This window comes from Syzygium oleosum, unplaced genomic scaffold (genome assembly GCF_021117445.2).
Source record: "Syzygium oleosum isolate NSW1041296 unplaced genomic scaffold, Sole_v2.1 Sole_v2.17, whole genome shotgun sequence".
NCBI lineage: Eukaryota > Viridiplantae > Streptophyta > Magnoliopsida > Myrtales > Myrtaceae > Syzygium > Syzygium oleosum.
This window is the reverse complement of record NW_026607501.1, coordinates 1,129,789-1,145,805: the sequence shown is the minus strand read 5'-3', so window position 1 is coordinate 1,145,805 and position 16,017 is coordinate 1,129,789. Positions and strand designations below refer to the sequence as shown.

The 16,017-nt window shown below is 43.8% G+C and overlaps 2 protein-coding genes across 7 annotated transcripts; both read left to right on the top strand.

Annotated features, from left to right (window-relative positions):
• The first annotated feature begins 10,295 nt into the window (after positions 1-10,295).
• Positions 10,296-12,204, top strand: LOC115688733 (late embryogenesis abundant protein D-34-like). The gene is made up of 3 exons (XM_030614642.1): positions 10,296-10,394; positions 11,213-11,437; positions 12,052-12,204. The coding sequence occupies exons 1-3, from the start codon at positions 10,296-10,298 to the stop codon at positions 12,202-12,204; spliced, it is 477 nt and encodes a 158-aa protein (XP_030470502.1).
• Positions 12,205-13,362: 1,158 nt separating this feature from the next.
• Positions 13,363-15,588, top strand: LOC115663049 (preprotein translocase subunit SECE1). 6 transcript variants are annotated; one of them, XM_056319458.1, is made up of 2 exons: positions 13,363-13,464; positions 14,679-15,588. In XM_056319458.1, exon 2 carries the CDS (start codon positions 14,687-14,689, stop codon positions 15,248-15,250), a length of 564 nt encoding a protein of 187 aa, XP_056175433.1. In that variant the 5' UTR covers positions 13,363-13,464; positions 14,679-14,686; the 3' UTR covers positions 15,251-15,588. The 6 variants fall into 6 exon arrangements, with proteins under 6 accessions (XP_056175433.1, XP_030440959.2, XP_056175432.1 ...); XM_030585099.2 differs by having other exon boundaries at positions 14,623-15,588; XM_056319457.1 differs by having other exon boundaries at positions 13,395-13,464; positions 14,658-15,588.
• The last annotated feature ends 429 nt before the right edge of the window (positions 15,589-16,017 follow it).

Here is a 16,017-nt window from a genome sequence, read left to right as displayed (position 1 = left end):
GATAATGCGGAGGCCAATGACTTAGCACAAATGGCTTCCGGTTACAAAATATCAAAAGAGCTTGCTGACCATATCATTACCCAGACCAAGGTTCTACCATCGATGAACAACAGAATCATGTTTACCCAATCGACAGGAACTCTTGTCGACAACACGACTGTCGACGAAGTAGTAAACAAAGATTGGAGAACTCCATTTATAGAGCATCTCAACAACCCAGTATCTAGTGATAAAAATTTCAAAAGAAAAGCCTTTAATTATTTGATGATTGGAGACGAGTTATATCGCAAGACTGTGGATGGGCTATTGCTCAAATGTTTGGGACAGCAAGAGTCTGTGATAGCAATGGCCGAGGTTCATGAAGGCATATGCGGATCTCATCAATCAGGGATAAAAATGAAGTGGTTGCTCCGTCGACACGGTTACTTTTGGCCAACTATTACTTGAGACTGTACAAGTTATGCTAAGGGATGCGAAGCTTACAGAGGCATGGTCCCATTTAGCATGTTCCTGCGGCCGTAATGAAACCTATCATCAAACCTTTGCCGTTTAGAGGCTGGACGATGGATATAATAGGAAAAATTTACCCCCCTTCATCGAGGAAACATAGCTTCATTTTGGTTGCCACTGATTACTTTATCAAGTGGGTTGAAATGGCCTCATACAAGAATATAACACAGAAGACAGTGAAGGAGTTCATCGAGGAACGTATTATCCATCGATTTGGCATTCCAGAATCTATAACTATGGACCAAAGTGGGTCTTTACTGGACAAGAGGTGATTAGTTTTGCTAAAGCTAGGGGCATCAGGATGATTCATTCAACTCCTTATTATGCTCAAGCTAATGGTCAGGCTAAAGTCTCTAATAAAGCCATCATCACACTAATTAAGCGACACCTGGAAGATAATCCCAGAGAGTGGGATGTGCTGTTGTCGACTGTATTATGGGCGTATAGAACATCTAAAAAGACTGCTACAAGAGGTAGTTCTCCTTGTTGAAGTTACGGTTCAATCCCTACGAGTCAGACTTCAAAACAAGTTGGCTAAGGAAGAATACAACGAGTTAATGTACGCTAATGTCGATGAATTGGGAGAAAACAAAGCGACTGCCTTGGAAAAGTTGATCCTCCAGAAAAATAGAGTTGCCAAAGCATATAATAAACATGTAAAGCGTAAACAGTTTGAAATTAGCGACCTAGTCTGGAAGACCATCTTGCCAACGAGTTTGGACAGTGAAAAGTTTGGTAAATGGTCACCAACGTGGGAAGGACCATTTGTGGTAACCGAGGCACTCGTCGGGAATGCTTATCGATTAATGGATATCGAGGGAAAGGAGTTTTCCCGTGCTATCAATGGCAATATTTGAAAAGGTACTATCCTACTATGTGGGAGATGCGGGATATGGAGAAAGAAGAGACTGAAAATTCCGAATAAGTCCAATTTCATTCACAAATAAAAGACAGATTACCTAAAAAAAAAAATTCATTTTGGTTTTCTTTTTTCTCATCCTTCCTTCCTTTCTCTCTCTTTCTCTCTTCTTTCTTCTTCTTCTTCTCCTTCCTTCCTTCCAAACCCAGACCCGCTAGCCGCTTTCACTCTCCCAGGCCGAGACCAACGTGTTCTCTAAAGCGGGCCACGAAGTGCTGCATCCGGTCCTCCAGGCACTGATTCGTCACTTCAGCCTACTCCTTGACCTCTTCGAGTTTGGGGAGCGTCTCCTCTAGGTTCGATAACCGTTTATTAAGCCGTCAGATAAGCTAAAGGTGGGACTCCACCAGTTAATCCGACTTCTCGGCCATTGTGCCCAAGGATGTGGAAGCGGAGTTGACAAAAACTTCACAACGGGAGTCCATCGAGAGTCCAATCTCGACTTCATCACGTTCGGGGCAAGCAACTCCTCGCCTCAGTCTTTTCTCCGTCCCCCGGATATGTTCAGTAATCGGCTCTCAATACCTGTCGAGGTGCTCACGGGAAGAGTGGAGTTGGCCCTGCACATCACAGAGTGTGTTGTACACTACATCCGCACACTCGATCTCCTCTTTGAGGCTCTCCGACAGGCATTCCGCGATGAAGTGTGCAGTGATGGCCCTCTCATTAGCTTGGAACTCGGACACCCCGTGCTCGAAGACGGTCACGAATTCCTTGTAGTCAGCAAGGAAAGGGTGATCGGAAGGCAGGTCCTCAGGCTTCCCTTTGCGAATCAGCTTCTCGATCTTGGCCAGTGCCTGGGGCTTGATGACCAGGACGGCGTAGGTCAGGCTCAGGTAGGAGATAATCTTTTTCCACAAGGCCTTGAACTAGCGAGTACTCAGGGCTGGTAACGTGGCACTGGATTCCATCGTTGTTGGGCAGGGTAAAAGAAAGGAAATTTCTCTGGAAAAATTGGGAGTCAGAATTCAAAGTCGAGTGGTGAAGTCTAAGTCTTGACCCATTATTTATAGCCCGCAACTGGAGTACTAAATCTTCGCGAATCGGCACAAGAAGATCAACTGACGTGACGAATATCTCGGCCGGCACGTTCGTATCCGTTTGATCAGCCCAAGATACAGGGGTTGGAACGATGCGAATAATGAGCATTTATTCCTTGAAGGTCACGAAGCAAGATTCGAGGAAAAACGTGCCGATGATCACTCCTAGCCGTTCGATGATCTACATGTGTACCAATGGGATTCAACTACTACTCAGGCGTAGGCCCATGCAACGGCAGAATTGAATTACACCGATACAAATTGATTACGTATCGAACTGATTCATTAAATGCAAGTGCAGGAGATTGTACACAGACGTCTTTTCGAGAGCATAAAGAAAGGGTAGTTTGGTCAATTATACCGTACAGGTCATCAAAGCAGGCGCAGACTATGATTATTCAGATAATATTCAAGGAAAAGGAAAAGCCGAGTGACAAAGATATTTACAGCAGAGCCATTCTCGGCATTAATGACATGGAAAAAGAAAGGAAAAGATGGTGCTAGCTGTAAATTAAATGAAATGTTGTTCGAGGCCCAGGATGAAGCTGTGAAGTTGGACTTCTTGATCACAGTTTAATTCCAGAATTTTGTCCTTTCTGACCTGGCTGTCTCCCACCTCAGTGCTCAGTTGCTTCACAATTGCTTCAATGTCTAATATGACCTTGCTTTGATCAAAGAGTGTCGACAGAGAAATGCTTTCGTTGACGCGAAATGCCTTAAAGACCTTACGGGCCTTACCAAGCTCTTCTTCTTTGAGGCTCAGGACCCTCTCTTTATCCTCAATGGCATTGACATATTCAAGCCCTGCCTTAAAAGCCTTCACAGTTACATCGAATGAATCAAAAAATTCATGAAGAGCAAAATCTAGAGCTCAACAAGGCAAGGGGTAAGGTAAACTGGTCAGATAGTCAAACAAGGACCTGACTTTGCTTTCGAACTCTGGAAGGTCACAAATAACGTCGTACCCTTCTTTTAAGAGCTTACAAAGTTAAGCTCCTTTCGTACGAATTTCATCATGATTAACAGAAGGGAAAAAGCTGCCTACTGAAGGACGTTTACCTCCAATTACTCGAATGCTGTTAACCTAAGGAGTTTTAAGGGACGGATGATCCATGGTAGAGCTCATTTCGTCCATTGATTCGTCCATATCGGAGAACAATAATGATGGCGTGCTTGGAGATAAGTGCATATCGGACATAGGAAACCTTCTAAAAGGATGTAATAATCCTATTGGAAGCAGAGTTATCCTCGACAAGGCTGAATCCAGGTCTTCAGGAAAAATCAAGACCTTATAGTCGTCCCACCATTGATTAAATAACATTGAACCATACGAGGTGCTGAAATTGTCGACAAGCTTGAATCGTCCCAAGATATATTTAGCAACCTTATTATAACACGATAGAGCATCATTCCTTAGAGACAAAGAAGGAGGGAAGTTCACTGAGTAGACGATTGGCATAGGAATACCTTGGACCAACCCAAATTGACGGGCACAGTAATGAGGATTGTATGCCTCGAAACCAATAGGAAACCTTCCTCCAAAAGTAAATTTCAGTAGAAGATCGATGGGGATGAGGACGCTTCCCCAAAATATTGAGGTGTCATACTGAGCAGTCGATGGGTCACACACGAAATTTACACCGAACCTATGAAAAATGAAGTCCTTCAGGGTAAGCAGAACACCCAGGAAGTATTCCAAGACCGGAAGTCCTCTGATTGGCTGGAGGAAAATGCTACAAAATTTCCAGGGGTCAAAAGCAGTCTCCATAGGCTGTTTATGTGCATCATACCAGTCGACAGGTGTAGAACCATAAGACGTGAACAATTAAGGGAAGTATGATCGAACCCAACTATGCAATATCCACAGCAGGCCAATGAAAGGGTCAGGATGTGCACTAAACAATGAAGATTGTGCATCAGAAAGGCCTTTATACAAAGCAGACAGGGACATTCGACCTAACCCTACATCAACACCCTAAGTGAGGGCATATGCGATGTCCACAAGCCCACATGATATGGAAGTGGTGCAAAAGATATATCGACAAAGCCAATAAAGCAGGAATGCAACATGTTCTTGAGAAGTTATTGGTTCGTCTGGCTTGCTAAACTCTTTGATGAAGTCATGAAATGAGAGATCAACAAAAGAAGTGCCATAAAAATCTAGACATGACCACGACTTTTTATTATAAAATTCCACAAAAGGTGATAGGCCGGTCAGTGACCACATATCGAGCAAAGTGATGGTTACCGGACTAGGGGCAGAAAAAAGCAATTCGTTGATGGCGACCAGAGACAGCAAAGAGCTCCGATGAGCCCATATTCAACAGGATCTATAGAAAGACAGCTTGGTGACAAAGCCTCCTCTATTTTCGCCACCTTCCAGATGACCGACATCTCTTGTTTCATCCTTTGGTACCACCGAGAGAATTGATAGTCATAGCATGGAAATGAGTTGAAACGAGAATTCGATGATGCCCAAGTCGAGATGCTAAGTCGGGTTTGACTTATGGGAAGAACCTTCTTATAATAACGTGGAAAATGCTCGGTAAACATGGATGGCGGAGGTGTTGATTTGAGATGCAGGCCTAGGGTCACATGACGAACTTCCGCATCATAATCCATAAAGGATAGGGAGAGGCGCCCTTGTCGTTTAAAACTCCGAAGGTTCTCGAAATAATTCGGGCGAAGGATAGCTTGAGTATTGATTGGGAAAAAAGAAAAGTTAGCCATTGTGATGGGCCAAATGATGAAGCTCAACTACGGCTACCAGGTATTTATACTAGTCTATTTAGTCGATGAGTTAGGCCCACTAGCTGGCAACGTGCACATGAACGAAGGCGCAAGGCTCGGGATCCATTATCAAAGTTGGTTATGAGTAATCGTGGCACACGTGGACATCCAAGGACAATAAAAATACTTTATTGAGGAGAAGGAGGTCTACTGAACAAAAAATCGTGAACCCCTCGTTGGAGCAAGAGTAATTGAGATTCTAATCTACTCATCTCAGAAATACATGAGTTTCTACTCTGACGCTGTTCCACTGCAAGGTTCAGCACTCGCATATGCTTCTTTTGTTTCAAGCCCTTCAAAACACCGACGTGATGGCGCAATTCTTGTTCGACCTCTGCCTATTGACGAAGCTTCATCTCCCGCCGTCGACGAGTCTCTTCGAACGCTGCAGCAAGATGTCTTTCTTTTTCGACAAGGACACCTATTTTGTCTGTAATAACCCGAAGAGACTCGCGACGGGTGTTTACCTCCTCACTAGTCTCCTTCACAATGTCAACTGGCTCCTCATGTATTTCTGCAGGAATGGCCGTCTCTTGTACTTGGCCCAGGAGTTGTTGGTATTTATTGAACATAGTCTAGAATTCCTGGGAGAAAGTCTTGAGTCGCTCCCTGAGTGCTGAAGGAAGAATAGACCTAACTTCAACATTTTCGTTTCCAAGGCGATTGATGAGGAGTTTGAATTGCTCCAAGGCTGTAGCATCATACGACATCCTCGCAAGTCCTCCTATAGAGAAGTCCAAAAAGCGCATCAGCTCCATCTTCTTCTTGATTATAGCTAGTTTTGATTGGCTAGAGTGAGGCGACAAGTCGTATGGATTAAACGCCAAAATAAATTCAGCTTCGTCTATGGCGTGCATTGCCTTGCCCATATATACGGCAGAAGAAGTGGCCGACTGATGGTCAGGCAAAGGAGTTGATGAGACAGGTGTCGACGATAAGGCCTAGGCAGGATTAGTCTTGGAAGTCGAGGTTACGAGCATGGGAGTGGACGTCGATGGTGAGGCTGTGGAAGGATTGACCATAGTGGCTGGAGTAGTGGTCTATTGGACCATGACACTTGTCGATTAACCACATGCTATAAAACCGGAATGATATCTCAATATCAGGATTAAATAAGAATTGAAGACAAAATAATGTTTGAAAGTCATGTACCTGTCTCAGGCATAGCTGTCTCGCGTCCAGCCAGATTAAGAGCGACAGTGGTTTCTATAGTGGAATCAAGGATTGGAACAGTTCGGATAAGTGGAGGAGTAGGAACGATTGCTGGTTCAACTGAAAAGAAAAGGAGAATAAATAAATCAAATAAACTAAATAAGCAGAAAGCGCCAGTCAAAACAAAAGCTTACCAGGGGTTACAATAGTGGATAAACTAGGTTGGATGATGAGTTGTGCTGAAGATACCATTGATCTGGTAATAGAGGGGCCAGAAGACACCAAGTCGGCTGGGGCTGGTGTTGTGCTGGAAATGTCAGTCGATGGAATTGAAATGTTGCTAACCCGTTTGATAGAATGAAGACCAGTTGATGCTAAGGCAGTGATAGGATCCTGGATCGTGGGAACAGAGATGCTATCTCCTTAACTCTTATCAAAAGAAGTAAGGAGTTTTGAAGAGGCCACATTGTGTGCAGCCGGTTCAGTAGATGGCTTGATAGATAAAGTTATGGACTTCTTTCTTGGAGAAGAAGGAAAAGACCTCTTCCTTTTCTTTTTCAACAATGATACAATTTCTTCCAACGTCTCTTCTTCATTTAGTCCAGAGATGATGCGAAGGGGAGGAAGACCTTATAAGTAACAAACCAATATAAAGGAGAGAATAAAGTGGGCTGACGCAAAGGAAGAAAGATAGAAGCTTACCATCAGTAGGATTTTCAGCAGCATCGACACCCTCTGTGTCAGAATCCTCTTCTGTTTCTGAGTTAAGGAATGGGAAAGTTAGGAGATGCACCGGATTGAAATAGAAAAGGAACGTAGAGTGGTGGTGCCCATACCTTGGGTAATCAGCTTCTTAGAGCCATTCTGCTTCACATGATCAATCGCGGACTGGGGGGCCTCTTTATATGTACTTTCAAATGCAAAGGAATACCACCAAGTTTGCCATTCAGCAAGGTGTCCTGGATGGGCTTTGAAACTGTAAGGGAGGTCTGCACTATAATGGGTGCGCATTGTATTGGCAATTTCAATACAACAGAGAAATGGACTTCGATTCTTGAGGGAGTATTCTTTCTTCTTGGTTCCTTCCGAGAAGCCCATTGAATAAGAAATTGGCATGGGAATTGATTGCTAGAGTCCAAATTGCCTAGCATAATATTGTGGAGAATATACCTCAAACCCAGGATAGAATCGACCCTTTAATGAAGTCCATATGGGAAGATCTACTGCAGACAAGGCACAAATCTAGAAAGGCCTATAGAAGTTGAATCGAGCCGAATCGAATAAATAATCAAATTCTCCATAGCCATATTTAAAGAAAATGACTTGGTCATGGTTCAATTCAAGAAAGGCTCGAAGATAGAAGACAAAAGGAGGCGCTTGAGAAGCAATATATCGAGGGGCACGGCTCAGCAATTGACAGCCCAGAGGTAAAGGTAAAGGTCTTCTATACCTTTGCCGAGACAGATGGGGAAGATGACGATCACCTCTACTAAAAAGAGAAGGGAAATACAGAGCTATCCATGCTTGAAGTATCCAAAAAGTGCCTGAGATGGTTCTAGAATCCCCAAACTTCATTGCCCGAGAGGCGTGAGTAAAGCCTCTGTACAAAACTGCAAGAACAAGAGGGGCCAATGCAAGGCGTTTTCCCGTGGCTAAGGCTGCGGCAATTTGTAGATAGTCTTTGCAAACTTTAAGGGAAGGACTAAAGAACACGTATTTTGATAGCCAAAAAAGCAAGAAAAGAAGACGCTCGTCCTGGGTAACAGGACCCGAAATTCGGTAAAATCGAGGTAAAAAATTGTTGTATACTAGAACATCCTCAGAAATAAAAAGAGTGGGCAGTACAGGCAAATCCTCGACAACATGACCGACCAATTCAAAACCCGCTATAGCAAATACATCGTAGCATAGTGATGGACATGTGTCCCCAAGGGAAAAAGAAGCAATTGCTGGAAGAAGACCAGAAAGTGATGGCGAAGCCCAATAGCCCGCGTTCTAGGTCATGAGATCCCATACTGACCTCGAGAGCGACGTCAATCCCAGCAGCCGTCCATAAAAGTTGAGTTTTTTGATTGGCCTTCAAGCGAATAAACCATCTGTGAAAATCCTCTTTGTAAGAAGGGAAACCTTGAAATCGAGAAGACCCGGTGGACCATACAACCGTGATGGAAGAATGTTGCAGTGCCAAAGTCTCACTGTGCTTATACGGGAAATGGAATTGGAGATTCACGGGAATATTAAGATGGTCCATGAAACTGGGGCCCAGAGAGAAACAGTTGGCTTCATCCTCGACAACTTTCAATAAAAGGAAAGAACAATTATCAACGTGCGGGTCTTCTTTGAACTTGTCAAAAGCCGCGATGTAGTCGCCAGCAGAATATTCAAACTTTTTGGACGCCATGAGAAATGATGGGTCAAGATCGGAAAAGGTTCAAGAAGGGATTTTTAGGGTTTAAGGAAGAAGATACAACGATGAAACGGAGCTCTTGTAAAAATACAGGATGAAGAAGACGATTCGAAAAGCCGCGACTGTTTGAAGAAAATACAAAGTGATGTGTCCAAAGAATATTGGATGAAAAAATCATTTTGGCTGCTCAAAAGGACGTCAGAGGACAGGAAGGCATGATCATCGCCTAGGGATTTGTACATGGACAAGGTATATCTTTAAAAGAAATAAATTCAAATTTATTCCTTTTAAAAGAGGGCATACGTTGACACCCAAAATTACCTTTGGTGGGAGTGGGCCGATTACAAGTCACAAAGGACGTAAAACACGGCCCATATAGCATGAATTCGGAGAAAGGCCGTGAGTCAGGCCCAGAGGCATCGGAAAGATTTGGAGCAGTTATTGACAGGACACGTCATAGAAATGTCGACAGGTTGACAAGTCTAAGATCACGAGCCTTGCACATGACGTCAACAAGTCCAAGATCACGAGCCTTACACGTGACGTCGACAAGTCCAAGATCACGAGCTTTGCATATGATGTCGATGAGTCTGAGATCATGAATTAAGCACGTGGTGTTACATTTCCACGTGTCAAAAGGTAAAGACATCACCGTGGGCGTGAAGATCAAGGAAGCTAAATAGTAAAACGTGGGAAACAGCAGGGAATAAAGAGACGCGTGGAAGAAAATCAGCTATTACGTGATGCCCAAGGAGCGTAAGCAACATCGACAAGTCAGGAAGCGGTTAAAGTGTGAAATGTAAGGAAGTGAAAAATAACTTTTAAGGAGAAGTAGCAGTTACCATGCTGCTCTATAAATACTCAAGGATTTCCAACATAGAAAGGACCCCCGAACAACACAACAGATGTCTTATCTATCTTTATTTTCAGCATATTAGGAGTAGTTGTAGTTACAGCTTTCAGATTTCACGTCGTAGATTCAATTATGGCGAGAGTCTTTATCAGGTCCAGCATTGTTGATTAAATTCCAGTGTTGTGCCATCAGTTCGGCGTCGTCGATTAAATTCCGGCGTTGTGCTCGGAATATAGCTGTTGATTGGATTCCAGCTATATTCTCTCAAGTCATGTCATTGATTAGATTCTGGCGTACCTTGAATTGCAATGTCGTATATTAGTTGTGTCGTTGATTAGATTCCGACATAGCTTGGTCTCGGTATTTGCAAGTTGTTATCCCATTGTTAGTATTGTCGAGTTTGGTGTATTATTGAGTTAAGTTGTAACACATAAGTTGGGCTTAACAGACGCATTTGACATTCTCTGTCCGAGCTTGATTCAAGACCCTAGTCCCCTCTAATAAAATTTGAAACGCAGCGTTCGGTGAAAGATTTTCGACGGGATAAAACCGGCGAAATAGTATGCTTTGAAAATTATAGGTTGATGTAGGCCACAATTTTCAGCTAAGTGCAATTGGGTGGAAATGGTGTATCACCAATTAGAAATAAGACCACTCTTGGACTTTGTCCAGGTGAAGATTTTTGACTTAGATGGAGGGCTGATTACGTTCAGAAATCACAGGGTAAGTTTCTTCCTTCTCAATTGCTGCTCTTGGAAGAAACTAGACGAGCCATAACACCAAAACAATTTCTATTATAATCACCTAGTTGAGGTAATGAGTTAAAATTTTGCCAGTACAGAGCATGATAATTAAGAATATCAGTGAACTGGCGTAGGTCATGCACTTTTGTGATGCGTCACTCTTTTTTATCAAGATTTTCTGTTGTTTAAGTTGGGTGTTTCATTTTAAGGGAAAATACCACCAAAAACCCCAAATTATGCCACTTGTGACACATTTACCTGAACTTTTTTTTGTGACATGAAAAATTCCAAACTATGCCACTTGTAACACATTTACCCCACAATACTTTAGCCATGGGCATTTTCGTCTTTTTCCTTTTTCAGTTTTTTTTTTCCTTTTTTTTTCTTTTCTTCTCTTTACCGTCGAGGGCTGCCTTCGCCGGATCCGGCGTCGGGCAAGGGCTGCCATCGCCTGCCCAGGCGAGGGTCGCCCTCGCCTGTGTGGGCGATGGCAGCCCCCGCCCGACGTCGGCGAGGGTCGCCCTCGCCTGAGTCAGGCGAAGTCGCCCTCGCCAGATCCGGCATCGGGCAGCCTGCCATCGTCGAAAAAGAGGGGTTCACGGTCGGGCGTACCGTCACTAAAAGAGTAGCTGGACAGGTTCATCTTTGTTTCCTATGGAAAACAAATAAACAAATAAAATCCAGGTCGTCATCTGTTCAGATTGTACCAAGAACTTTCTTCGTTCAAATTCATTAGGTTGTTGGCCAGTTCGTCGAGGGCGAGTCGACGGCAGGGCACAGTCGCAGGCGACCTAGCAGAGTGCGAGAATCATCGGCGAAGCGCTGGAAGCTACTGCCCAATCGGCCGGGGACAAGCCCGTGGACCAGAGCGATGCGGCTGCCATTCTCATGGCCGAGCAATGCAAAGCGGGGAGCGACCTTGTCATCCCGGGAGGGTTGGCGGCTTCTGCTCAGACGGCCGTGGCTTACAACGAAGGAAAGCTCGGGGACGAAGCCAAGATCAAGATCTCCGACATTCTCGCGGTAATTCTTGGAAGAAAAGATTGGACTAAAATTTTAATTAAATGACACAAATGGTTAATAAACTTTGACTTTGTTCAATGTGGTCTTTAGGTTTTAGAATTTTAGCCCGACGTGCAATATTGTCCCTAAACTTTTAATTTGTTCAATGTGATTTCAGGATTTTTAGGACATGTTTTTTTTTTGGGGATTTGTTCAATTTGAACATTTTCATACAATTCAGGGACTAAATTAAACAAACAATATTCAAACAGTTTATGGACTATATTGAACATATCCAAAAGTCTAGGGACGACATTAAACAAATTAAAAGTGCATGAACGATATTGCACATTGGGCTAAAGTTAGAGTACACATCGAACAAATTTACTATTTAGGAATCACATTGCATATTTAATCAAAGTTCAGGAACCATCTGGGTCATCCCTGCTATATATTCCATTCTTCGAATTCAATCTGTGCGACATCATTTAGTGCACTGCGTGATGTCGCTCTCTGGTTTTTCTGGGGTTTAAGGTCTATCTGGATGAGCTTAAACAATTAATTAAGGGGGGCCAATCATAACTTGACGCACGACATTAGGCAACGTTGTTCTTCGCAGGGGGGCCACATTGAAGCTGCCGGCGGATAGACCGGCGAACCGGGAGGATGCGAAGTGGGTGGCGAACGCGGAGCTGAGGACATGGGCCAAGACGGCAGCCCAACCGGGCGGGGTGGCGGCGTCCGTGGCCGCAGCCGTGAGACTCGAAGTGAGCATCACCAATCCGTGAAGAATGTAGCAAAGCTCTTTCCCTCCTTCGGTAAAGTTTCTGTTTAGAGCGAAGAGGTTTCCTAGGCGTTTTCTTCTTGCCGTTGACCTTTCCTTTTGGGGGGTGAAGGGGTTGCTTGTGTAATTTGGCCATGTACTTAGTGCAGCCTTTTCTCATATAAAATAAAAATAAAAAAAGTACTATTAAATTCAATGTCCTTTCTTTTACCAATATTTATGTAAGTGCTTGTACAAACGATTCGAATGTTTAGTTAGTTTTCCGAGCCGCTTGGATATCACAAACTTTTGAGCTAGCGCTAATCAAGTTGCCTAATTTGATTAACAGAACAACGTTTAGATTGCCCTCCATTAAGAATCCATACATAATGTTTAGTTGGGTCCTTGCATCGACAAGTTAGTGCTTAATTGAACTCGTCTCTAATTCGACGAGAAAGTCGAGAAAAATCCCGACAAAAGCCGTCGAAATTTGAGCTTAAGTTGCCGGTTCGAGTCTCTTTGCCTAATGCGATGCGTTATTCAGTAAACACCGTATTTGGCCATTGTCGGCGCCGATGATTGAAATGGTCCTATGCATCAAAGAACTTGGGAAGTGGTTATTCTAATTCGAGCTTTTTAAATTGAGATAATGTCAGGTTACTAGGTCATTATATCTATCGGGTCAAATTCCACAAAAAAGAAGAGGTGAAATATGTGCAAAATATAAGGATTTATATATATAATGAGAAAAGAGTAATTTTTTCAATGGGGTCGCAACGATGTTTTTTAAGCACTTTCGTCACTTTTCGGACATAACGCCTTTTGTTTATACAATTTTGTGCACAGAATAAGCAACTAGCAAAATGAAATTTTTTAAAAAGTGTCCCTAGGACCCTTAGCGGAGGCAACCAATCGTTTTTCCTAGAAATATAAAATATCTCAATTCGAATCATTGCTAGTTTTTTTAAATATGCTATTTTTTGTTTCCAAATTTAAAAAATGCGTGGGTTTTCTCTTTAACATTATTTTTTAATTGCGTTGAACTACCAGTGGCCCTTCGCGCACGTACTGATCATCCGTTGGTGCGAAAAAGGCCAAAGCCCAGGCCCAGGCCCAGGCCCAGGCCCAGGAAGAAGCCGAGGCCTAGGCCCATGGTCAACTCTATCCCCATGATACTCCCTCTCACCTCACCCATCTCTCCCTCTCTCTCTCTCTCTCTCTGTCTCTCCCTCTTCCGAGTTCCGACTCTCCGGTGGCGCTGCTCCGCCGCGCACGGGCCGTGCAGGTACGCCGTTCACGCCTCGCGTCTGCAACACACACACGTAGCTTCCGCTTCTTGATTTTGCCGCCGTTTCTTGCTTTCTCGCCGCCGGTGGCTCCGGCTCTCGGGTCGAGCGCCGAGACGGCGGCGCTGGTGGCTCTGTCCCCATTTGGCGCGTGCTGGTTCCTCTCTTTGTTCCGTCCTTGATTTTGGGTTCTTGGGCGTTTCTTTGCTTGAAATGTGATTCTTTCGCGATTGCGGTCGAGCGGCCGGTAGTTGATGAGGATGTTTTGTTTTGATCCTCGTTGCCCTTGAAGTGTTCGATCAAATTCCTGTGCCAGTTTTCGTTGCATATTTCTGCCTTCTAGAACTGAAATGAGAAAGGAAGAGTATAGAGCTTGCAAGTCTCAGATTCGCCACGGCACTTGAACGGAGTTTCGGCATTTTTTGAAATCAAGATAAGAGTGTGAGGCAGGGGAGAGTCGGGTGGTGGGTGTGGCTAGTTTTTGCTCATCGACTTGTTTCTACCCTCTTAGGAGTCATTGACATGAAGATACTAGTCCATGAAAATTTCTAGCGAGCTGCTTCACGGGGGAACTTAAACTGTGTCTAACAAAAATAACGTGATTTTTATTCTTAATGATTTGGGTCTGACTATGCTAGGAAACCGCTCGAGGAGAAAGGGGATGCACTTTATATATAGGGTTCCTGCTCTGACTACATGCTATATGGCGATGCCTATTTTATGGTGTTAGAATGTTACTAGTCAGCGCAGAGTTGACATGAGAACGCTAAAGTTTACTGAAGCAGTAATCTAGTTTGGCTGTTTTAGTTTGGGCTATGATATTTAGCATTACATATGAAACCAAACCTCTTGTGTAAAGGAAAGTGGCGGGCTTTGTCATCTTCTCGACTTGAGCGAAGCAAGCGAGGTCAGCATGACGGTGAAATGCATGCACCCATGTGTGTGTTGTTTGTGTGTGTGTGTGTGTGTGTGTGTGTGTGTGTGTGTGTGTGAGAGAGAGAGAGAGAGAGAGAGAGAGAGAGATCTTCTTCGGTACCGTTCTCTTTTCCATTTGTTGGGTGGGAATGAACAGTTTTACTGTGCCTTTGCATCTTGAAGATGACCTGATAGTTATGATGGTTGTTAATAATGGACGGTGTTTTTTTTCCCATTACCAGTTTTGGCATTGAAGCAGTGGATAATACCACATCAGGGATGGCTGCTGTTGCTGTAGGTGCGAACATGTGCCTTTCTGTTTCTTCCAGAGCCACAAAAACCGGCCAAATGGCCATTTCTACTCCTTTGCAATTTCCCTTCACATCAACTCTTGGGGTAAGATCAAAATTGCCATCCACCTGTGCTTTGGCTGATTCCAGACCATCATTAGGCAGTGAATGCTCTCTACTCTATGGCAATACTCATAGGCAGTCCCACGTTGTTAGAGCTGTAGAAGAGAGCCAGGAAAGCACTGAAACGGATGTTCAAAACAGTGACACTGTTAAAGAGGTCAAATCGATTGACCAACAACCAAGCCAGTCGACTGCAGAGTTGACCGAGCTGGGGGCCGAGATAAAGAAAGCATTGGAGCAGAGGAAGGAGAAAGCAGACGACAACTTGTTGAGTGGTGTGGTAGAAGAGATTGGGGAGATTGAGTGGCCTGCATTTGGTAAGGTGTTGGGAACTACCGGTGTTGTCTTGGGCGTAATTGCTGGATCGAGCGTTGCCTTGCTCACCGTGAATGCAGTTTTGGCAGAGCTGTCTGACAAAGTTTTCGCAGGTAAGGGAATCCAGGATTTCTTTGGTTAGAGGTGGGAAAAAGGTACAGAGCGTGGAAGGTTTGTGAGGCCGAGGAACCTTCCTCATGGGACAAGCTAAGGTGTTTTGCTCACCCCCTCGAGAATTGAGATAAGTATTATGTTGGTTGGGTGAGGCTTTCGTGTTCCACAGCACAGTGTACTAATCTCGTATTTCATAAAGTCAAATGCATCTGTTCGTTGCCGGGCAAGCAGTTTTGTATCTATCCAAAGTCTTGTAGAAGTAATGATAAAGCTGCTGAATGTAGACAAGATCAATCCTCTATATTCTTATTCCATTGTAGATGAAGACTTCGGGCATGATTGAATCAATAGAAGACTGTTGTTACACTGTCGTTCTTTCTCCACATATATTTAGCTAGCCAGACAAGTTTAACAGAGCAACGCACTTGTTGGGGCGTGTATCTGTTCACTTGTAGAATGAAAAGAGGAGTAAATTGCAGCAATAATTCGGAGGGAATTAATCGTCCACGAAATGGAAAACAAAAGAGCTGCCGAACTTGATTCAGGCAAACTAGAAACAGTCGTAATCTGCTTCTGTATCTGTAGTAGAATGAATGACCTCTTTGATTGGTTTCAACCATGCAAAGCCCTAGGATTCCATGTGGATAATGACCTGGTTTCAACCATGCTCTTGAAGTTTCATGTCTTGAAATTTTAGTCCCTTTGGACTCTGTACAGCATTTCGATTGTTCAGAACCTGATAACCTTGTCCTGATAAGCAAAACAGACGGAAGAAAGATGAACAGCTTAGCCTGA

Excerpts from the sequence above, each read along its gene's own strand:
- LOC115663049 (XM_056319454.1), top strand. The coding sequence starts at position 14,300 with ATGAAACCAAACCTCTTGTGTAAAGGAAAGTGGCGGGCTTTGTCATCT. Across the intron at positions 14,373-14,678 it reads ACTTGAGCGAAGCAAGCGAG|GTGCGAACATGTGCCTTTCT; the intron begins GTCAGCATGACG and ends CTGTTGCTGTAG.
- LOC115688733 (XM_030614642.1), top strand. The coding sequence starts at position 10,296 with ATGGTGTATCACCAATTAGAAATAAGACCACTCTTGGACTTTGTCCAG. Across the intron at positions 10,395-11,212 it reads TTACGTTCAGAAATCACAGG|AGTGCGAGAATCATCGGCGA; the intron begins GTAAGTTTCTTC and ends GCGACCTAGCAG. Across the intron at positions 11,438-12,051 it reads AGATCTCCGACATTCTCGCG|CTGCCGGCGGATAGACCGGC; the intron begins GTAATTCTTGGA and ends GCCACATTGAAG.